This window comes from Apodemus sylvaticus, chromosome 21 (genome assembly GCF_947179515.1).
Source record: "Apodemus sylvaticus chromosome 21, mApoSyl1.1, whole genome shotgun sequence".
Lineage (NCBI taxonomy): Eukaryota > Metazoa > Chordata > Mammalia > Rodentia > Muridae > Apodemus > Apodemus sylvaticus.
The window spans coordinates 46,691,653-46,716,016 of NC_067492.1; the positions used below are offsets into that span (position 1 = coordinate 46,691,653).

Below are 24,364 nucleotides of genomic sequence, written 5' to 3' on the forward strand. Positions count from 1 at the left end.
TGGAACTGGGACAGCAGCTCCTTCCAAAAGCCAGACCACCAACCAGAGTCTGAGCCCAGGGACGGGGATGAGCAAGGTGGGCTTAGGGATAGCTGTCTCTCCAGTCAAGACCTCACCTGTCTCACAGCCTAGGTTTCCCCTGTGTGCAGGCTGAGACGGAGGCCCTGCCTGTGTGTGAGGTCTAAGCCAACCCAGGCATGTATTTCTGCAAACAGGATACTTCCCCCTGGCACACCCAAACACTGACCTGTCCGGAGGCACGTGAGGGTGAGGTGGGTGATCAGAGCTCATTCCTAGGCAGCAGACAGGACCTCACCCTGCATAGGGACCTTGGCTGTAACAACTGCAGGGAGGCTTGGTGTCCTCTAATTTGTGTGTAGATTTTTTTGATTTTGTTTGTTTGTTTGTTTGTTTTTTTCAAGACAGGGTTTCTGTGTAGCCCTGGCTGTCCTGGAACTTACTCTGTAGACCAGGCTGGCCTTGAACTCAGAAATTCACCTGCCTCTGCCTCCCAAGTGCTGGGATTAAAGACGTGCGCCACCACCGCCCGGCTGTGTGTAGATTTATTACCGACACACATAGCCGTTCTCCTAGAAACTTGGCCACTGAGCTATAAGGAGCTCCTGCCCTGTGTTCTGGCAGCCCCGCTCCAACAGGAGTGGTTCTGCATAGCCCTACACATGGCCTTCTGAAGGCAGCTGCAGGCCAGTTGAGTTTAGAGTGGTCTATAGGCAGAACTTAAGGACCAGGACATCTCCAGTGCAGCTACACATCAGAGGCTTGTGACTGCATCATTTATTCCCTGCCTTCCCAAAAGTAACAAAGCACCGGGGAAGGATAGGCAGAGGAACAGGGCATCTCCCCTCCAGAAACAAAGTCAAAGACAACTGCAGCTCAGCTCGGGAGCCTGGATGAGCATCTGGGGCAGGGACATGCTGCCAGGTGACTTCCTAAGGCTCAGGCCCCCTACTGCATGGGAGTAATACTGACCCTGGCCAAGTGGCCCCCTGGCCTCCTGCAGATGGAACCACGGTGAGCTGAACCCCCTCCCCCAGCTTACAAGTCCCTCCAGCTCTGATCCCCTCTAGGAAGGCTCCCTAACCCCTTTGTCAGGTACGGCAGAGACTTGGTCTTCCTGCGCTTGAAGGCCTCCAGGTCCCGGTGGGTGCTCATAATCAGCCGGCTGTTGGAGAAACAGAAACAGGGCAGAACTAGCTGTGCCCCGCCACTACATTGGACCTGGTCTCAGCCACCAGCCAGGTGGCTCCTCACAGGTACACAAATGGCAGGGGTAGGCACATGCTGCTCTGTGAACATGTAGGTTAAAGGTGTCAATCAAGATTCCACTGCACAAACCTGAGGTGGAACTCTGACAGCTGGGGCTACAGTCCTACCTCCCCCCCCCCCTGTAATGCTGCCTGTTTCTACTCTGTACTGACCCCTCTGACAACTGGAGCTGCCCTTACTTGAGACTGGAGAGCTCCACCACGAGGCCTCGCACCGTGTCTGTTGCATCCTGCATCCTGTAGGTTTCCTGGGCCCAGGTTCCCACATGGGATCTGTCAGGAAATGGGGAAGAAGGGTGGCCTAAGGGCTCAGGCTGATCAGCCATTCCTCATGTTGGGGGCTTCTCTGTAATGTCCTGCCCGTTCTGCACCCCTCCCACTCCGATTACCCTAGCTCCCCCTGCTACCAGGGGTGCTACCCTGGCCTTCCTTTACCCTCCCCAGTAATGGACACCACTGTCCTCACCTGGCCCCTGGCCCTTTCTATTGTCTCTGCTCAAATCACACTGAATTCCTGATCATTCTTCCAGTGCCTCTGAGCACTCTGGAATATTCTTTTCCAGTTTGTCTTGACAGTCATCATTTAAATCCATGGATTCAGCACTGGGTCATTTGATGCTAGGGTCACGAGCACTCAGGACAGTCTGAGGAGACATGCCACAGCATTTCCTAAGCGGATGTGCAGCCTGTTTGTCTAGGCAGGATACGGCTCTGGCTAACAGATGGCTTTCTCTGAGCTTCTTATACTCAGGAGCCGCAGTTCTGCTCTACGGCCCCTCCCCCCAGCACCTAATGGTGGCTGCCTGTCTGGCCCTTAGCTTTCCTTAAAGTTACAGACCACCAACTGGACTTCCAGGACCCAATCTGGGGGCTCCTGTTTACCTATAGGAAACTGAAGCATTTCTCAGTAACAGTGGGTGACAGAGCTAACCCGCTTCTGGTACACTGAAGAAACTGAGAGACACTGGGAGAGAATGTGTTGGCAGCTGGCAAAAGGGACAAATGTTACGGAGGTCAGGAGGCCAGCACAGGGAAGGGAGTGAAGGAGGTCAGCTTGGCCTCCGAGCCTCCCTCATGAGTGCCTGATGGAAAGAGAACTTGGCAGGAAGTGGTTGATGAGTCTGTAGAGACAGGTTCAGGAAGGCAAGGCCTCCAAGGGCCAGCCAGACAAGGTGGTGCAGACAAAGGGTGGGCGGGAGTTCTGGGTTATCCAGAGTCAGAGTTGAGGGCAGTCTCAAGACTTCCTGACCTGCTTGAACACCAGTTCATGCGACTCAGCAACATCTAGGTTCCTCATCACACCCTGTAAAGGCTAGAACAGCTGAAGGTACTAGAGGGACTGCCCAGGGAACCCAGCTCCCAGCGACAGGCCCTTCCTTCTTTGGGTGTGAACCATGGACCACCCAAGTTCCCAGAAAGACATGGTGTGTGGTGGTTTGAAAGACAGTGCAAGCTTCATTGAGGATTGAGGAGCCTACCTGGGCTGAGGTTTGGCCACTGCCTTTGGGGATCCTTGGATGGCATGTGAGCCAGGGACAGGCCAGCCAAGATCTGGCATATTCCCTGAAGGAAAGCCCTGGAAGGAATAGGAACAATGTATGAATCAGCCAGCCCGGCAGAGGGAAGCAGCCACAGCACTCAAGACTTCACTTTAGCTGAACTTAAGTGTGACGCCAGCCAGCATGGGGCTCCAGACACAGCCGCGCTGCAAAGCTGGGTGCAGTGGTGTATGCCTTTAATCCTAGCACTTGTGAGACAGGCAGGCACATCTGTGAGTTAAAGGATAGCCAAGTCTATATAATACACTGAGACCTTGAAAAAAAACAGTATGACCAAGCAAGGCAGTGCACACCTGTAATTCTAGCAACTTGAGGGGCTGAAGCAAGACTGACACTTGGGAGTTTGGGGCAGCCGCCTGGTTTCAGGCTACCCTGTGTGAGTGTCATCACTAAGTCTGAGATACTACCTCCTTAAAAGACCCTAGAGCCAGGGTACATAGAACACTGCCACCTGGGAGACTGCGAGAGCATTGAGGTTAGAAGTCAATGTGAGACTGTCTCAGGATCCAAGTGGCAGCAGCTGAGAGGTGGTGGTGTTACCTAAGGCATAAGTGTCCTATATGGGAGAGTCTGGCATGGGGATTCAGAAGAGACACTGGCTGGGCTGGTGGTAGAGACCTGGGAGGATCATTTGAACCCAGCTAGGGTAACCTTGTGAGACCCATCTGAGGTAAAATGAACTCTGTGCTCATGTTGCCCATCTTATTACATCGCTCAGCTATGGGGAGGGGACTCCCCTAAAGAGCCATACTCCCTTCCACCAGGACTGAGGGGCACTGCAGTTGACAGGAACTATGGCACTGGAAGCCCAGAAAACCTCGGCAAAAACCTTAGGAGGACCCAGAGATTCTGTCTTTCCTCAAGCCCTAGGTATAGAGCCCAGAGCCCCAATCATGCCACTCAGCCATACCAGCTGCACCAGCCTCAGACCACTTCCTGGTGGGAGAGCACTGTACAAGCCGGACTGTCATTGCAGGGCAACCTACAGGTGTGTCTTCCTGAGATAGCTGTGTGGATGGTGTAAAGTCAGCAGGGGGCCCTGTTCTGATCATAGGTGTCCCTATGTTGGGAGATATAGTCTCTGCCATCTAGCTGGATGGTCTTCATAAGTCACCTTCCTGTGGGGACATGCTAGTGGCTAGGTCACCTTGGCTTGTTCAGGAATGCCTGGTTTCAAAGCTAACTGAGGCTGCTGCTGCTCCCATACTGCCTTGAGTACGACATAGGCTGTGCTAGTGATGCAGGTTCCTGTGGTCCTGGGAGGTTTCATTTACAAAGATGGGATGGAACGCTGGGCCCTCACAGTGCTAAGACAGTCCCATTGGGCTACATCTCAGTATAGTCCAGCAAGTCCCCAACAAAGATGGAAAAGCATGTTTCCCTCCATGCTTTTGGTGCCAGGATGGAACTCACGGTCTTGAAGCATGGTTGCCTATTTTTTTGGATTAAACAGTAGGTAAAATTCTTTGCTTGCATTGAGGGATTGTGTCTTATGAAAAGCTTCTCTCAGGGTGGAAAATGGACCAGTAAATACCTCAACAGAAGGCTGGGTGCAGTGTGAAGGGAGAGTACTTGAGGCTTGCTGGAAGCCACGCAGCTCCCTATTCCAAGGCAGAGGAGCTTGAGACTCCAGGAGACATGGGTGCCTAGCTCCTTCAGCCCCTGCACTACACAGTATAGCAGAGAGCAGGTCTGGCAGTATAGCCCTTTGTCAGAGAGCAGGGCTGCTTTCTCCCAGGGGTGGGGCTGACAGGTAACCTTGAAGGCTGACTTAGGCTCAGAGGCCTGGAAGGTCACATCTGGGCAGCTATGGATGGACAAGACCCTTGGGAACTACAACACAAAGTACAATTGCTCATGTGCGTGCAGGAATATCAGTCAAGATTCCTAGTGAGGCTCAAGGGTATGCGCGTTCTTTCCAGTTTAGCAGTGAGCTCCCTTCCCTCCATCTGGTGTGAGGACACTGGCTTCTTCAGGTGTGTGGATGATAACACTCTTGTGAGCCAGCGGCAGATGCTGGCCGCATACGAGGGCTCTAGTTGTGGCAGGCAGGCCCCAGACTCACAGGCTTTCCGTCTACCCGTATCCTGTGTAGCTCCTTAGCAGCCACACAGGCCAGGCCCACACAGATGGCCAACAGGTATGGGTCCCCACCCTCAGACACCTATGTCGTATAAAGTGTCAGACGCATTAGCTCCATCTTGCCACCTGAAGGTGACGGGTGTCTACTGAGTACAGGGAAGCTCTTACCTGCTGCATGCTGGTGGCATCCAGGGCATCCTGTATCTGGCTGTCAGGCAGGAAGTCTAGTTCCATTGCTGAGGACTCCTGCCATGCAGCCTGATCTCTGGGACTGGGAGCTGGCTGCTGCTGCCCTGCCAGGTATACAGGAGTGCCTGGGCTGCTGTGACAGTCTGTGGTGCTCTGGGGAGGATCACCAACTGCACAGGTGTGCTCCAGCTGGGAGGAGGTACAAGCGCACAGACTGAGGCCCTCTAAGTCGTGATCACAAGTTAGGCCACTTAACTCTGCCACCTTTTGATTGCTAGGCTGTGCTGGTAAAGGCAGCACTCCTGTACCCCCTGGTAGCCATCCATCAGAGCCAGAGTCCTTGGTCTGGACCGCTGGACCCACTCCCTGGGCTCTGTGGTCTGAATCTCCAGCTTCTACAATGGCCTCTTGTTTCATAGGAACTGCAACCTCAGTGAAGCTTGCCAGGGTGTCACCAGGGGACCTCTCCTCCCATCTGGCCCCCTCTCTGCCTGCTGTGGTCTCCTCAGGAGGAGCTGTGTGGCTCAGCAGAGTCCCATTGCAGCCTCCATCAGGGATCTGCCCATCCGGAGAGCCCAGCAGCCTGGCCACCTCTGGAGCACTCTGTCGCAGCACAGAGGGGCCCAAGCTCACTTCTGGAATGACACTGTCCACAAGAGAGGCATCTTCTGGGCTGCTGGAGCTAGGTGCTGCAGCTGTGCTGCTGAGAATATGTGTGGGCACAGAGAGGTCTTGAGCCACAGACCAGGTCTCTAGGCAAGGGATGGTGGGGTCTGAGGCAGAAACTAATGGCGAAGTGTAGAGGATGTCTTCTCCTTCCTGGAGTTCCTCAGAATGCTGGGCCCTTGCTCCCCCGTTGTGGGCACCTCCTTCCTGCGGGGCTCGGCTCTCTGCCTCCCTGCTTTCGGCAGCAGCATCTGACAGGGGTCTTTCCTGGCTACTACTGTCTTGAACTGTGGCCATCTCAAAACCATTCTTCCCTAGGCTCCCATTATCTAGTGAGGTGGTCCTCTTTGACATGGTCCCACTTGGCTGTGTCTGGTCTTCTGGTCTTCTGGCATCGTGGGGAGGGAACCTCAGGGACTCTCTCTGTGGCTGGCTTCCTGCTTCAAGGGCACCCAGCTCTGGCATGGTTTCCTGTGGAAATAGAAGATTCAGCCCTGGCCTTAGATAAGCACGCACTCAGAAGAATGTTTCTAGTTAGAGGTTTTCTTTTTTTGTGTGTGTGGTATTTTTTTGAGACAGGGTTTCTCTGTGTGGCCCTGGCTGCCCTGGAACTCACTCTAGACCAGGCTGGCCTCGAACTCAGAAATCCGCCTGCATCTGCTTCCCAGAGTGCTGGGATTACAGGTGTGGGCCACCACCACCACGCAGCTGAAGAATGTTTCTAGTTAGAGGTTTTCTAGGTAAGGCCTGTCCTGACGATCAAATAGTTGCACCACCACTAGGCACCACAGTGGGCTCCAGAAGCTACTCGGGGCAGAGCTTTGCACTGAGGAGGAGGAGGAGGACACAAAGTACACACGCCCCTCCTTTCATGGGTCCTTTCCTACCAGCACCAAGCATTCAGGTCACTCCACAACAGGGCACTTGCCTCGCTGCACAAAGTTGAGTTGTGTCGCCCCCACCCCCACCCCCAGAGAGTCAATGATGGACTTAAAGGCTCTGCTTCCAGTTGGCCCAATGGTACAACTAATCAGCTTATTAAATTGTGTGTGTGTGCACACATATGGAAGCCAGAGGACAACTTGTGGGAGTCTTTCCTCCTGAGAGTCCTCAGATTGTCACATCTGGTGACACGTCCTTTTACTGGCTAATCCATCTCACTAGCCTCTTACCAAGATACACCAGAGCCAATGAGAAGGCTCAATGGGTAGAGGTGGTGCTTTCTATCAAGCCTAATGGCCCGAGTTTGATCCCTGGAGTCCACATGGTAAAGAAAACAGACCACACAGAGCTGCTTCCTTCCACATGCACGCTGTGGCAGGGGTACACCCACACCTCCACATACACACACATATAGGTAATAAAAAAGACATTAAGAAAGCCAGCTGGTGGGGCTGGAGAGATGGCTGGGTTAAGAGCACCAACTGCTCTTCCATATGCCCTGAGTTCAATTCCCAGAAACCCCATGGTGGCTCACAACCATCTGTAATAGGGTCTGATGCCCACTTCTAGTGTGTCTGAAGACAGCTACAGTCTACTCATATAAATGAAATAAATACATTTAAAAAAAAAAAGAAAACCAGCTGGCATAGAGCTGGAATTGGTGGCTGGTCTGGAGCACAGAGTGAGATTCTGTCTGAATCATCACCCATTGATGGCACATGGAGGTTCTCCATTGTGAGGTCACTGTAGTCATGCTGTAACAAATGCTATGTGACATTCCCATCTACTCCCATCTTCCCATGCGGACATCCTGTGTCACTCGGGTATGACACCTGGGCCTGGAGAGGAGTTTGGTGAAGACCTGCCTTGCAGCTGTGGTAGCGCATACCTGAAATCCTGCACTTGGGAGGCAGAGGTAGATGGACAATCAGGAGGGCCAGTCTTGCAATCTCTCCTCCAGAAACTGCCACCATGGTGAGCAAGCTAAGAGCCCTGGCAGCAGTGACCTTCCTTCCGCCCAGGCTACTCTTGTTTGGATACCTTGGCTTTCGAACCTGGGCTCCCTGTGCGGCCTGACTGCTTGGAGCTTGATGCAAAGACCAAGCTGGGCCAACTCAAAACACATGCCTCTGCCTCCCAAGTGAGAATATCTTTTAAAATGTTTATTATTACTGTTATGTGTATGATTGTTAAAGTGTGTGAATGATGTGTGTATAATGTATGATTTCTTTATGCGTATAAGGTATGTGTACATATGAATCTGATGTATGTGTGTATGGTATGTGTATGATGTGTATTATGATATATGGTATATATGAAGTATGTTACATGAAATATACAGTATTATGTGTGGTGTATATGTATGAGTGGTATCGTAGAAAATACAGGCATGACCTGGTGCCAGCCCACTAGGCACTCTGCCCTTCTAACTAAGAAGCATGGCATACCACGTCCCTAAAGTCTGAACACTGAATTCTGAGGTAGTGTGAGTAGCCGGCCTGCAGACACGTTAGCACCCTCCACGTGTCCTCCCTCCACAGAGACCCTGGTAGGATGAGTGAGCACTCACCGTTCGCTCCACAGTACTGTGCTAACCCATCAGCCGACAGGCTTCACTGTGTGACTGGTTGCTCATGTACAATAAAGCAGACGTCTCTCCCACATCCTTCACAGACCCATGCGCACTGCTGTCTTGTTAGTGGTGCCCCACGATCATTGTTAGGGCACACTACCAACAACTTTATGGAGTAGAGTCTTAGCTTTCTCCTTATGGGTCCTGTAGATTGAACTCGGGTTGTTAAACTTACACAGCCAACACTGTTACAGGCTGTGTCTTGCCAGCACGTAAGCTGAACTTTTTGCTGTTTAAGATATGCTATCATGCTGGGGCAGTGGTGGTGCACACCTTTAATCCCAGCACTTGGGAGGCAGAGGCAGGCAGATTTCTGAGTTTGAGGCCAGCCTGGTCTACAGAGTGAGTTCCAGGAAAGCCAGAGCTACACAGAGAAACCCTGACTCTAAAAACAAACAAACAAAAAGTATATGACATTGTGCCCAACTATAGCTGGGTTTTGTTTGTTTGTTTTGGGGTTTTTGGTTATTTGTTTTTAAAAATAGCTGTGTTCAGGCTAGAGAGACAGTGTAGCTGTTAAGAGCACTGAATGTTCTTCCAGAGGATCCCAGTTCAAACCCCAGCACCCACATGGCAGCTCACAACTGCTTGCAACTCTTAAGATGCTACAGCCTCACACAGACATACAGGCAGACAAAACACCAGGGCACATAAAATAAAGATAAAGTATTAAAAAATAGCGTGCTCCATCTCTCCCATGCTCTATCCATTCTGCTCTTAATACCTGTCACTCACTAGCCTGCCTTAACTCTAAAGTCTCAAGCCCCAACCTCCTCACCCATAAGACCAGTTCTCATGAAGCCCAACCGGATATCAAAAGCTGGTGTATAGCTCAGGATAGCTTTGAACTTCTGATCTTCCCATTTCTTAGGAGACTAAGAGCTGGGATTTCAGGCAAGCACCGTGGGCTTATGCAGTGTCGGGGGCAATGATCCAAGGCTTCCTGCACACTAAGCAAGCACCTACTAAAACTGCCCAGCTCCAGCAATCTATCTCTGTGTGCTAAGACAGAACCCAGGGTCTTGTGCTAGCTATGCAAGTGCTCCACCACTGAACCATTCCCCAGCCCAAACACTGATCCACTGAAGGTTCCTTGTGTTCCCAGTTAGGTACTACTACTGCACAGGTCTTACTTTCCTCCAAGGGCCTGTGTCATAAGTGACATTGTCAATCCCAGGATTCATGGTGGCAAGGGCAATTCCAGGACTCCTGAGGGCTGGAGAGATAACCTAGAAGTTAAGATTCTTATACTATTCTTGCAGAGGACCTGAGTTTGAGTTTGGTTCCCAGCACCCATTCAGGGAGCTCACGATTATCTACAACTGGCCTCTGATGCGCAAACACACACATACACCCGCGCACCCGCGCTTGCTTTTATATGTATGTGTATGATATTGGGTATTTTCCCTGCACCAGTTGTATGTGCACTACTTTCATATTTGGTGCCCTAGGAGGTCAGAAGAAGATATTATATCCTCTGGAACCAGAGTTACAGCTCATTGTGAGCTGCCACATTGGTGCTGGGAATTGAATCTAGATTCTCTGGGAAAGCAGCCAGTGCTTGTAACTGCTGAACCATCTTTCCAGCTCCAACATTTTTTTTTTTTTTAAAAGCTCCTGACTTGCACATTAGTCCCAAGAAGCAAAGGAGGCTCTCAGGAAAATATACCACCTTTCTGACTTTGACTGTTCCATGCGAGCTACATGTCACGGTATGCTCGGTCTCCAGGCTGTGGTGCTCAGCAAGCAGTGCACACCAGGCAGGTAACTGGAGAACTCCAGGAAGAGCACGCCTGACCGCAGGAGCACGCCTGACCTAAGGGAAGGCTCTTACCTGGCTTGTGGCGCAGCTCTCTGGGTCCTCTTCACATGCCTTGGCTTTTCTAGTTCCTGTCTTCCTTGGTTTGGCAAACTGAGGGACAAACCTCCCAACTGAGTTCTGTAAACGGGACACAAGAACAGAGCAGCAGCGTGAAAGAACAGGGTCTTGGAAAGGGCAGTGCTCCAGACGGGCCTTCCCCGCGTGCTAGGAAGCAGTTCCCACTCAGGTGCAGACTGGCCCCTATTTTTGCGTTTTCTTCAGACGAGGTCTATCTATGTAGCTCTCTGGCTATCTTGGAGCTCGCTATGTAGACCAGGCTGTCTCTACTTCCTGAGTGCTGGGACTAAAGATATGTGTCACCTTGCCCTTACTTTAAGGTTTCCCCACCCCCCCCCCCTGGATTTCTGGTTTTGAGATGAGATTTCATATAGCTTAGGCTGGCCTTGATCTTGATATATTGCTTAAGTTGGCTTTGAATTCCTTCACTTCCTGGTCCTCCTATACTCACCTCTGAAGTACTAGAATTACATGTAAGGGAGCACCATGCCTGGTTTATGCAGCCTTGGGGATAAAACCCAGGTCTTCACTGCATGCTAGAGTGAGCATTCTACCAACTGAGCTACATCCCCATCTGTTCCCCCCTTACCCTCTATTTCCAACCTTACCCTGCTTCCTTATTTGTTTTTGGAATTTTTTTGAGACAAAGGTTTCTCTGTGTAGCCCTAACTGACCTACAGGACTAACAGTTCTGTAGACCAGGTTGTCCTCGAACTCACAGAAATCCTCCTGCCTATGTCTGCCGAGTGTTGGGATTAAAGGTATATACCACCACTGCCTAGCTCCTTTCCCTGTTTCTTGAGACAAGGTCTTATTTTGTTGCTAGACTAGTTTAGAATTCACAATGTAGTCCAGGCTGGCCTTGAACTCAAGAGATTCACCTGCCTCTGTTTCTCAAATTCTTGTAGTCTCACACACAACAGTTGTCTTCTATCCCTTTATTTCCCTGCAGCTCCATGGGCAGTGAGGTGCTACTGGCCATGAACAGGATATAGAACTTAAAACAGGAGGCTAACCTGGGAAGGAGGCAGGGGGACCAGCTCTTGTGGTGATCCTGGGAGGTCAGAGGCAGCTCCTGTGTCCTCCATTGGGCAGCTGGGTAGAAAAAAGCAGAGGATTGAAGTCCTTCCAGATGTTATTTACATACCAAGGCAGAGGGGGGTCAGGGGTGCAGCACACACACACACACTGCTATCAAACCACACACAAGTACATGTATACCACACCACACCCATTTACACCTTTCTCTCTCTTCCTCCCTCCTTCCCTCCCCCCTCTGGATAAAGGAGATAATCTAGATGAAAAGTGATTCTGAATCTTCGAGGGAGGCCCTGGAAGTCCTTTTACATCAATTCCATGTTTTCTCCCATCAGGCTGAGGATAGAACCCAGGGCCTGGAACCGGCTCGGCAAGGGCCTTACCTGATAATCTAACCAGATAATCTGCTCCTGGCACAGATTATCTGCTTGAAAGGGTGAGATTTACAAAGACACATGATTGATATACAATGCACAATGTTAACAATAAAAAAGAAATCTGAGAAGATAGCTCAGTGGGTAAAAGCCCTTGTCAGACAAGCGTAAAGCCTATATAAACACTGGAGGAGTGGTGTAGGCACCTGTAATCAGCACCCCTATGAGGAGATAGGAGAAGTCTCAATCAAGTAAAAAGTAGGACTGATACCCTAGATTATGTCTCTGACCTCCTTTGACATCCATACAGATGGATGACAGGGTACATGTCAACCCCATACACACACACACACATCACACACATACACACACACACACACACACACACACACACGCACACACACACACACACCAAAGAAAAGGCGGGGGATGGAAAAAGAAAATCCTAACCAGGCATGGTGGTGTATACTTACAATCCCAACACTCAAGAAGGCAGAGTTCGAAGCCTGCCTAGTCTACACAGCAAGTTCCAGGCCAGCCAGGGTTATGTTGTAAGATGGTGTCTCAAAGTAAATAAAATACTTTTTAGGTGCTGGGTAGTCCAGGAGAACACTGTCATGAGGGCTGGATTCCATCCCAGTCCTGCAAGTTGTACACTGCAGTCTTTTGGGTAGCTTTTGGACACTGGCAAGCCTTCCCCCCACATTTTAAGTTGTTTGTGTCTTACATTATTTTCTTTTCTGTGACTTTTTTCTGTATGTGTGATATTTCTTAGTGAAACATATATTTAAAAAACAATAGCTCAAGATAGGTACACTCCTGCCCCCAACTCCTCTGGTCTTTGCCGACTGGGAGGCAACACAGCAGTGCCATCCCTATGGCCTAGAAGTGAGTAGAGGATTCCATTTCTGTGCCTTTCTATGAGGAAGGATTAGGTGACATGTAGCTCATACAAGTCTAAGAAACCAACATTTGCAGCTTCACAGGGCCACTGTTAGCAATATTGTTGTGACCTGAAATCAGACAGACATACAGAGCAGCTGTGGGGTGAACACATGCCTTAGTATTTTTAATCCAGTAAATGTCATCACCTAGGCCACAATGTCTTCCCCAAAGATGTCAGCCACCAGTCATTTTGTTTCTCCTAGTTCCATTTTCCTTCCTTCCTTTGCTCCTTCCCTCAATCATTCCTTCCTTTTGGAGACAAGGTCTCACTATGTAACCTAGCTGACCTCAAACTAACAGAAACTACCTGCCTTAGCTTCCCAGGGGATTAAAGGCATAAGTCACTATGACTGGCTTGTTTTTCTTATACATGTATGAACATACATGTGCATGCAAGCATGTAGACTCCAAAGGACAACCTAAGGTGTCATCCTTAACATTTGAAGCAGTCTCTCGTTGGCCTGGAGCTAGGCCGACTGGGTGGCCAGTGAGCCGTGGACCCAGCTGCCCTCGCTCCCTAGCCCTGGGGTTCCAGGAGCACACCACCATGCTGACACCTTTCACATGGGTTCTGGAGATGGAACTCAGGTCTTCGTGCTTGTGAAACAGCTTCTTAGCAAGCACCTGAGCTATCTTCCCAACTTCTTCAATAGTATGGTTGAGACTGAGACTGAAGTGATGTCATCTGCGAGCGACCTTTCTCCAGTAAAGAGAACCATGAGAAACAAGACCTGGGCCAGGGTCCCAGAAAGGGTTGCAGTGGTGGCAGGTCATCCTGGACCACTTGTCTTTCCTGTGGGTTTGCTGTGACTGAAGAGGGAGTAACCGCTGGAGAGTTCTGAGACACCTACCTGGAAGCCTCGTGTCGTGCTTCCTCCCCGCCTGGCTCTACAGAAGGAGCAGGTTCTGAGCTGTCTCCTGACTCTCTGGAGTGTTGTGAGTGGACCATCATGGAGCTCTGGAGGCTTCCACGGGAGTTTCTCAGCCGTGGGTTCTTAGAAGGCTTTGAGGGATGGAGGCCGCCCCCTGGTTCAGAGAAGGAAAGGGGCAGGGATGCAGTCACGCTTAGCATCGCTGTCAGCTTAGCACAACAGGACCACAGCTGGACTGGGTGAGTGGTCTGTGAGAGGGCAAGGAGGCCAGTTTTGAGGCTCAGGTAATAATGGGAAGGTAGGAGGGAGCCCGTTTCCTTATGTGGCCATACAATTTGATTCTTTTTCTTTTCTGTTGAGCTGGGATCTTACCCTGTGGCTATGAACTTTCCATCCTGCTGCCTCAGCTTCCAAAACACAGGAATGAATGGGTTACTTGCATTTTGGAGGCTGATTCAAGGACTTTGTATGACCATATAGTATATTTAGGGGGTCACTCAGCTTCTTGTTTGAAGCAAGGATTCTCACTGGGCCCTGGAATTCATTAAGAAGGCTAGGCTGGCTGGGTGCCAGCAAGCCCCAGGAAAAGTTCTCTGTGGCACCCCAGTGTTGGGATTACAAGTGTGCGGCTCACCTGTGCTTCCCCAACAGAGCCAGGACCCGGCTTCATCTATTGTCTGGCTATGACTGAGATAGAATAGTTTATGCTTTTTAATTTTATTTTATGTGAATGGATATTTCATCTACATGTATGTCTGTGTCCATGTGTGGAACCTGCAGGGGCCAGAAAAGAGCATCAGATCTTATGACACTAGAATTACAGACACTTGTGAATCCTATCTGGGGGATGGAAATTGAACCCAGGTGCTCTGGAAGACCAGAGCATCCTCCAGCTCCCGAGGTTGAATCCTGAAGCAGTTTCACTCCACAGCACATGGGACAAATGGGACCATGCCCTCTCTCCCCTGGGAAAAGTGTGGCGGGTCTCAGTTCAAATGGTGGCGCCAAGTATGAGGTCCCCATGAGCCTCCACTTCTACTATGGCTTTCCTTTTCACATGACAGTGGCTCTGCTAGTTTCTGGGGCATCAGTCATCTCCTGTCTCCCTACAATTGAGCTATATGTGAAGAGAGATTGTTCTTTCCCTCTTCCTGTGTTGCTGTACAGAACAGCACTGATGTTCAGTGATCCACAGTGATAACTAGCACATACAGAAATCAGGTGTGGCGGTGCATGCCTTTAGTTCTAGCACTTGGAAGACTGAAGTAGAAAGATTTCAAGTTTGAGGCTAGCCTGGATTACATGAGACCCTGTTTCAAAAAACTAAGCTTCTAGAACATATCCTCATCAGGCACAGACAGTGAAACCTGGAGTCCACAGGCTGCCCCAGACAACTGTAGAGTATGTCTTGGAAAAAGTAGGGCTACAGGTAGAGCCCTGCTCTTAGACCCTAATGTCTTGTCATGCTCTTCTCTGCCACTCAGGGCAACAGAGGTTGTCAGCCTAACACTACTTAGGATATGTTCTCTTCCTTCCCTTTAAGGATGAGCCCCTTGCCTCACCCTTTCAAAGTAACTATGATTACAGGAATATGCCACCACGCCCTGTATTATATGTAAACATAAATAAAATTCTCCCTGCCAGTACTGGAGAATGAACGTATAGAATATCACACAGACTAGGTGTGTGCATGTGTTGTGGAGAGCCCTGGGCTTGTATTTTGATGCTAATTCCACTCCTCAGAGGGGCTGCAGCTGAGGAGTTGCCTTGTGAACCTTCTCCCCACCCTAACTTTTCAAATAAAGGCTTGAGCCAGTGTTTGGGCAGGAGGGAAGTGGGAGGAGCTGAGAGAAGGGGAGGAGCAACGGGAGATCGAGGGAGGAGAGAGAGAGAGCTCATGGCCTGGAGAAACAGCAAGTTATATGGGATAAGATAGATGGAAATGGAGTAGTGTAGCGGGAGGTCTGCCCCATCTCGGCTTGTAGCTTGTTTTGTTAACTGATTGAGTTGAGCTTTCTTTTACCAGGGAATTGGGTTGGAAACAAAGTAGCAACATATATGTATGTGTATATGTACACACACACACACACACACACACACACACACGTCTCTTGCCACTAGCTTAGTATTGGAGGTTGAATGCAGGGCCTCACATAGAAGGAGCTACTTCTTTTTAAATTTTTGAGGTAGGGTCTGGCACAGTTACATAGGCTGACCATGCACTCACTCTGTAGCCCAGGCAAGGGGGGTCTTTCTTTTCTTTTCTTTCTTTCTTTCTTTCTTTCTTTCTTTCTTTCTTTCTTTCTTTCTTTCTTTCTTTCTTTCTTTCTTTCTTAATTTCTTTCTTAATTTCTTTTGTTTTTTCGAGACAGGGTTTCTCTGTGTAGCCCTGGCTGTCCTGGAACTCACTCTGTAGACCAGGCTGGCCTCGAACTCAGAAATCCCCCTGCCTCTGCCTCCCAGGTGCTGGATTAAATGTGCGTCACCAGAGCCAGGCAGTTTTTTTCTTTAGACTTCCAGCTTGGAGAGTGCAGGCCTGTGCCACCAGCCCTGGCTTGAATATTCATTTTGTGAAGGAAGCATACTTACTCACACAGAAACCATCTCATGGCTGGGCTCTTAAACCTGTCCCCGTCTAAGCCTGTGTTCAGTGAGCACAGCGAGTGTACATTCTGGTGGGTTACACACTGACACTCCTAAGATCTGGTGTGTTATGAGGAGACTTAGAGGCAGAGTGCTTCCATGATGCCATCCCTCCTCATTTCCCCAGACAAGGTCTGGTTCTGCAACCCAGGCTGGTCCTGAGCTGGTGCTCTTCAGTTTTCCCAGTGCAGGGATGAGTAAGGCACCATCACACTCAACCTTTGGTGCCATTTTCCAGGCAAGAAAGCTGTGGCCAAGCAACCAAGAACAAGATCTGGTTCAACTCCAGCACTTACACAGTCAAGAGTCCTTTGTACATTCATAGAGTACCTACTGTACATTGGGCTCCTCCTAGGCAAGTAAACAAGATAGAAAAGCAATCCACAGTATGAACGTAAGAGCCAGGAATGGTGACATCCATCTATGACCCAGCTCTGGAGGGCTGGAGAAAGGCAAATCCTCTGACTGGAGAGCTCCAGGCCAGAGAGGGACCCTGACTTGGAAAATAAAGTGGGAAGAGACGGAGGAAGACATGTGACATTGACCTCTGGTCTCCATGTACACAGGTACCCACAAAGGCACATATAGCACACCTACACACACAGACATGAACACAGAACCTCCATGTACACAGGTACCCACAAAGGCAGATATAGCACACCTACACACACAGACATGAACACAGAACCATACAACAGTGCTAGGACAGAACTAAAGACCCCGGGCTCGTCAGAACGCGTTCTGTTGCTATGGCCCAGCCCTCCAGTACTTTCCTTTCCGCTCCTCTGTTGCTGTGTACTTGCTGAGCAGTCCCCATGACACACACTGGCCTCACTAGGACCCTGCCGGTGTCCAGTGTTCCTGGTGTCCTCCATCCTCTGTTCACACTGCGGCCAGCCCTCCTCCCACAGGTGCCTGCTCTCAGCCACACTGTGGCCCAGGACGTTCTCAGGGAGGTTATGCTTCTGCCTCCCACTCTGCCACAAAAGGCGAAAATAAATACTTTTGCTTGGTTGGTTGCCTGAAATTGATCCCAAACACCAGCTCACTTGACTGATTCAGTGGGCATTTGTATCAAAATAAAAGGCAAAGCATCAACAGCCATGAATAGTACTTTCTATGATCAGTCTCCCACACCTCTAACTCAATTCAAATAAGGTAGAACCTCATGTTCCACACCAAATACTGGAAATGCAAGAAGCAAAGGGCCTGTTTTCGCCACTTGCCAGAACCTTTTTCCTACTTGTCTACCCCATATGTGTGGGGGTGGGGGGTGGGCACAGGAAAAGGACCCTAGGGCTACAACAGTCCAAGGCCAAGAGAAGTGACTTGCATGGTCCTCAGTTTTCTCCTTGAAAGTCAAGAGAAATCCCTATGCCTCCAAGTGGCCTGGGCACTCTGCACAAAACAAGTATGAGCTGTCTCGCAGAGGGAAAAATGAGTACAATTCTCATGGCCAGGGGTAATGACATACCTTAATACCACCAGAGGTGGGCCAGGCCAGCGCCCAGCCAGCATATTGGGCACCAGCAGGCTACCCGGTAACATCTTGTCTCATAAATAAATAAATACATACATAAATACATAAATAAATACATAAATAGTTCAATCACCCCCCAAAAGGAAAGATGGTGCTTTTGAAGCTTTAGTAACAGGGAAGGTACAATACCTCATGTAACACTGGGTATTTCAAAACTACTGCGGTCAACAGGCCTATATTGTAGTACAAATCCTCTTCTAGACTGGACCACGTAAAAATTAATAAACAGACCAGCCAACCAACCTACAAAAAGCACAGGGTGAGGAGCGAACGCACTTCTGCTCTCTCCAAGAGGGGCTTGGGCTGGGTTCCCAGTTTTGCTTTCTTTCTTTTTGGGGGAGTGGGCAACAATGACAGGCAGGTTTATGTAGCTAAGCTGGCTAGAAACTATGTAGCTGAGGATGATTTTAAACTTCTGACCCTTCTGCCTCCAGGTCCCCAGTGCTGAGATTACAACTGTCCACTACCCCTCCTGGTTTATGTGGTACTGGAGATAGAACACAGAGCTTCACATGCTACACAAGCATTCTACCAGCTGAGCTGGGCTTATTATTTTCAAATGAAGAAAAAGGATTTTTATTATTATTATTTGATACCAGGACCTTTCTTACATATACAAGACAAATGTTCCACCACTGGGGTACACTTCTGGGTTCTCAGGGGAAGAAATTTTACACTATTTGTCAACAAGCAGAGCCCATTGTGATATACTGAGAATGTAAAAACAGAACTGAAGCTGGGTGCTGGCAGTACAAGCCTTTAAGCCCAGTACTCAGGAGGCAGAGGCAGGCAGACCTCTGTGAATTCTAAGCCAGCCTGGTCTACAGAGCAAGTTTTAGGACATCCAGGGCCACAGAGTGAAATTCTATCAAAAACCAAAAACCAACCAAACAACAACAAACTAGGATTGGTGAGTCAGCATGTGTGGTGTGAGGTGGTTATATTCAGTAAGCCACGGGGGTTCGGGAAATGGCTGGCTGGAAAGTGGCTGTCATGCAAACGTAAGGACTTGAGTTTGGATCCCCAGTACCCATGTAAAAGCCAAGCTAATCACGCATCTGTTATCTGTCTGTAGCCCCAATTTTCAGAGGTGGAATGGAGATTAAAACAGCTGTACTGAATTGAGGAACTTCAGGTTCAATGAGACCCTGTTTCAGAAGTAAAGTGGAGGGCTTTGAAGAGACACATGATGCTGCCATCTGGCCTCAACATGCATACCTATTAAGACATTCACATATCTCACACACACACACACACACAGAGAGAGAGAGGGGGGGGGGGAGAGAGGGGAGAGGAGAGAGAGGAGAGAGAGGGAGAGAGGAGAGAGGAGAGAGGGGGGAGAGGAGAGAGAGGGAGAGAGAAGTCTCTCCCAGGATTTGAGTGTACACAGTTTTCTGTAGCTATATGTTCCTCATTTACAGATTTAGCCAACCACAGATGGACAAAAACTATATTAACCCTGGCCACGTAATAGAGTGATTTAAATATTTATATCCTGCTCAGTACTCTTAGTCATCCAGGGATTGAGTCTACTGGTAGATGCTACACAAACACTCCAGTATTCTGCATGATGCCCATGGGCATTGTGGATTCTGTTAGGAGCAGGAGTCCTGAGTGAGATCAGCTGTACACAGCAGAGGATTAAAGTAGGAGTCTAATGAAGTGGTTTCCTGTCCTTAATAGTTTGACCACTGCCTTTATATTCTGTTAGATATTAACACTGGGGAAGCTAGAGAAGAGAAGATAGGATTCCTCAAACTATTTCTGAGACCTCTCAGTAATCCCCAAATTATTTCAAAATGAAGTTTGGCTTTTTTCAACTATGTGATCTAGACTAGCCTCCAATTGCTTCAGACTCCCAAGTGCTGCCAGCAGAACTGACACTATAGTTCTGAAGTCTAAAAGGACAAGGTGCTTGAGCATTCTGCTGTTGAGCCATGCCCCAGCACCTTGTTCATCCCAGCACTGCAAACATGTGAGTCCGCTGGAGTGTCCGTCAGAAGTGGTGGTGCACAGCTATGCCCATGGGAACACTAAGCTGGGACACTGTGTTAGAAGAGCTGTCCTGGGAACTGTAAATTTGGAGCAGTGGACCTGGCTGCCACTTTCTAGATGCTAGCAGCATCCTCCCTCATATCCCTCCCTCAATATGAAAATAAAAATATGTATGACCATCACCGACTATCCACAAAGGAACTAGCTAGATGCCCCCAGCCAAACAAGAACCTAATGCTAATGGGGGCTTGACTAGCATGTCCCAGGCCCGGGTTCACCCTCAGCATTTAAGAAACAAAAAGCTTAATTATTAAATAAATGTAGTAACATGCTGGGCAGTGGTGGCACATGCCTTTAATCCCAGCACTCAGGAGGCAGAAGCTGGCAGATCTTTGTGAGTTTGAGGCCAGCCTCATTTACAGAGTGAGCTCCAGAACAGCCAGGGCTACACAGAGAAACCCTGTCTCAAAAAATTACATTTATTTATATGTATATCAGGAAGGCACGTGAGGGAGTCAGTTCTGTCCTTTTACCATGTGGGTCCTGGGATCAAACACAGACTAGCTTAGTGGCAAGCACTTCGGCCCATTGAGTTATTGCAATTAAAGTTTAAAAAACTGTGTGCATGGTGCACATGTGTGGGGTGATGTGGTGGTTAGAATGAGAATGACTACCACTGGCTCCTATATGTGAATGCTTGGTCCCCAACACTGTTTTGGGAAGGATCAGGAGGTGTTTCAGAAGCCCATAGCAGGCCTGGTCTCCTCCTGTCCCTGCCACCTTCCCTGGCCTGCTGCCTGTGGGTAAGATGTGCACTCTCAGCAACTGCTCCAATGCCGTGCCGCCTGCCTGTTGCCGTGCTCCCCACCATGATGGCCACGGACTCACTCTGACCTGTAAGCGAGCCCGTTACATGCTTTCTCAGTTGCTCTGGTCATGGTGACTCCTCACAGCAATGGAACAGTAACTAAGACAGATTCTTTGTCCACTCACCTTGTGCTCCCCAAGTAAGCTGGGCTGGCTGACCATCAAGTTCCAAGGATCTACCCGTCTCTGCCACTCCCCCACAGTGCTGAGATTGCAAGCAAGTGTCACCACACCTAGCTTTTACATGAGCTGTGGGGACTGAACTCACGTCTTCATGGTCACAAGGTTACTTTATCAGCTAAGCAATCCCTCATTCCCTAAAAAGTGAGTTTTATTTCATTCTATGGCTTAAAGTATATTAACACTTTATATTCTGTCATAAATGTTATGATACTTCATTATGGCAAATTCATGTACTTTTTTTTTAATGTGTAACTGATTATTAACTATAATAGAAGACATGAGAAAGAGTATGCCCTCTCAAAATCCCCACATCCTAGTCCCAGCCACTTGGGCACCAAGGTCCCACTGGACCTTTGTTAAACCAGACAGTGTGAAAATGGTGGCCTCTCATGGGAGGGGGGAAAAGAAAGGGCCCGGGCTCCCTGAACTCACTCAGAATCCAGGGACAGAACAGAGGAGGTGTGCAAGTTCAGGGACCCAGGGGGAGGGGCTGGCAGTGGGAAGACCACAGTACAACCATGAAATGGCTGACTCCAAGCTTTTAGTTTTAAGGAGGAAAAGTGCATCTTTCTCCCATAACCACATACAATATCGCCAAACAAAATCTTGGGCACACAAATTTTACCCAAATATATGCACACATGACAAATAGCTGGAGCATGCCCTTTCTCATGATAGGGCACAGATGACAGGGCAAGGCAGGACCTGCTTGGTGGCACTTTGGGCAGATGGGTCGCACAGACTGTAGTGGATTTTATTATTCTTAGTTAGGTGGGGCAAGGTCAACAGGTCGTGAGATGGCTACCCTTGGAGACATTGTGTCAGTCACAGTTCACATAGGCAGGGAGCTACAGTGGCACCCATGAACACACCAGGGTCAGTCAGAAGGCAGACCAAGGGGTGCCTTTATCTGGCTTTTATGCTAGCATTATATCAGAGTGGTAGAGCACTTGCCTCAGAGCATGAGGCCCTGGCTTCATCCCCAGCACTGCAGAGCATAAAATAAACCAAGGTAGGTGCATTTGCCATCACTCATTTACCTAAGTTGGATCTGAGGTACAGACTGTATCCACAATCAGAGAACAGAGGCCATCCAACCACTTTCTGGATCTAGATCAGACATAGTCACATATCAGATGACCTGGCATTAGCTTTCTGCAGGAATCATCTCTGAGGTGGTTATATTTCTGCCCTGAAACCTAAAGTGAGCAAAACCTCTTGGTCCCGAAGGGGAAATACTAGAAAGTTCTTTTTTTTTTTTTAAACTATAAACCTTCTCCATAATTTCTATTATTCTTACTAGCTTGTACTAAAGTTTCACTATCTTTGAAGGTGCTTACGGCTGTCATATTAGTGCTCTGATGAGAAGCAGCAATTAAGAAGTGCTAAGGAGAGCTGGGTGTGGTGGCGGCATTGTGGTCTCAGCTATTTAGACAGCTAAGGAAGGAGAGTCTCCTGAGCCCAGGAGGAATTCAGGGTGAGTGTGTGTGGGAGGGAGTACAACCGGCTTCTTCAGGAGCCTTCCGCCTTGGGGTGTGTGTGTGTGTTCACCTGTGTGTGCCAGCGCTTTTGCTTGAGCACAAGTGAGCATGTGGAGTCAGAGGTCAATATTAGGCATCTTTCTTTATCTGTATCTTCTAAAAACATTTTGTTTGTCTCACTGAACATGGAGGTCCCTGTTGTGTTTAGACTAGTTGTCTCCACTCCCCATCTCTAGCTGGGGTACATGCACCACCACACCCAGCTTTTATGTGAGTGTTAGGAGTCCAAACTCAAGCAAGTCCTCTAGTTCACACAGCAAGCACTGGACGCACCCAGCCAGTGCCCCACCCTTCTTGTTTTATGAGGGTCTCTCACAGGCCTGGGACTTGCCAAGTAGGCTGGACTTGATCACCAGCAAGTCTGTGGGATTACAAACAAGAGCCGACCATGCCTGGCTTCTTAAACATGGTTCTGGTGGTTGGGGTCAGGTCCTCGTGCTTATTTGGAAAGCACTTTACTGAGTCACCTCTGAAGCCGCATACTAAGATCCTATTTACAAAACATCAAAACCCCTGGGCTTGGCACCACAGACCTATTATCCCAGCACTTGGAAAGTTGAGGCAGGAGGATGAGAAGCTCAAAGCCAGCCTGGGTTACATGATGTCTCAGTTAGGATTTCTATTGTTGGAATAAAACCATAAAATTATGCGTGAAAGCAAGTCAAGGGAGAAAGGGTTTCTTTCACTTACACAGTTTTATCATAGTCCATCATCAGAGAAAGCCAGGGCAGGAACCTCAGGAATTTTCCTAGCACTGGCTGTGGAGGAGCGCTGCTTACTGGCTTTTGTCCCACAGCTAACTGCATCCTTATATAATTTAGGACTGCTTGCCTCCAGGCAGCATGCCCACAAAGAGCTGGACCCACCCACATCAATCATTAATCAAGAAAATGTACCTGGACTTGCCTACAGGCAAATCCCTTGGAGGCATTTTCCCAACTGAGAGTCCCTTGTCCCAAATGACATAGCTTGTGTCTAACTGACATAAAACTCGTCAGCACACATGGCAAGAATCCCCTCCCCCATCTCAAAAAAATACTTAAAAAAACAAACAAAAAAAAGGTCAACTCGGGTCAGAGATGTAGTTTCGTGGTAGAGTGTTTTATCATACAGGAAGCCCCGCATTTCATGCCCAGTACCTCAAATAAATAAGTAAATATTTAAAAGCTAATTTGGGGCCGGATGGTGGTGAGTCATACTTTTAATCCCAGCACTCTGGAGGCAGAGGCAGGTGCATCTCTCAGTTTGAGGCCGGATCTGCAGAGCTAGTTCTAGGACAGCTGGGGATCTACAGAAACCCTGCCTGGAAATAAAATAAAAAGTCAAATTGAATAAAGCCAAATACCTGAGTTCCTCTGTCTCTTCTTATTCATTTTATCTTTCCCTGAAAATCTGAAAACAACAAACAAACTCTGTAGCTGTTGCCAGCACTTTATGCCCCCATATGTCCCTGGTGGGCTCCCTCCACCCCTGGGCCTGTCCGGCAGCCTGGTGAGGGGAGTCAGCTGGTCTCCAACAGGGCACTGGGTGGGACGCCAGGTCACAGCCATCTTGGACCATGGCCAGGTCCTCAAGATATCTGCTCTAGTCTCTGGGCTGGAGACAACTGTTCTCCCCAACCCCGCCCAACGCCTAATTATCTGGGACAAGGGGTCCTTGGAAGCTTCTGAGGTCTCTGGAGACCCCGGGAGTGGCTTCCGGCCAATGTCTTCAGACTGTGGGACCCAAGGCAAGCCAGAACCAACCTGGGCCACAGCAGTCATGGAAGTTGCTCTGTCTTTAGTCGGGACGAGGTCAACTTGGATCTGATGGGAATTGGTCGCCTATGTCACTGGCGAGACTTTGAGAACATAGGCAGTCACGGGCACCGCGTGGCAAACCGCGTGGGAGACAGAAGGCCTGAGGCCTGACACTGTGGACCTGCGCCACAGACGGGACACACCCACACCCGCGCCCACTCCACCACAAAGCCTAACAACAGAACCGGGTGCGGCGGAGAGGAATCTACGGCCCTCAAGACGTCACGCTGCCGCGCCCTCACACCTGCAGCCCGCCATCTCGCCCCTACGCAAGCGCAGTACCAACTCCGCGCCTTACGCATGCTCCGCCTTCTCTCCGCGCCACTTCATG

The 24,364-nt window shown here is 49.3% G+C and overlaps 1 protein-coding gene across 1 annotated transcript; it reads right to left on the reverse strand.

The window, feature by feature from the left end:
* Positions 1 to 778: 778 nt before the first annotated feature.
* On the reverse strand, positions 779 to 24,291 carry Brme1 (break repair meiotic recombinase recruitment factor 1). The gene is made up of 9 exons (XM_052167102.1): positions 23,980 to 24,291; positions 23,580 to 23,626; positions 13,445 to 13,619; positions 11,253 to 11,331; positions 10,192 to 10,296; positions 5,096 to 6,253; positions 2,765 to 2,862; positions 1,467 to 1,559; positions 779 to 1,183 (listed from the first exon to the last, which is right to left on the reverse strand). The coding sequence occupies exons 2-9, from the start codon at positions 23,605 to 23,607 to the stop codon at positions 1,057 to 1,059; spliced, it is 1,863 nt and encodes a 620-aa protein (XP_052023062.1). The 5' UTR covers positions 23,608 to 23,626; positions 23,980 to 24,291; the 3' UTR covers positions 779 to 1,056.
* Positions 24,292 to 24,364: the final 73 nt, after the last annotated feature.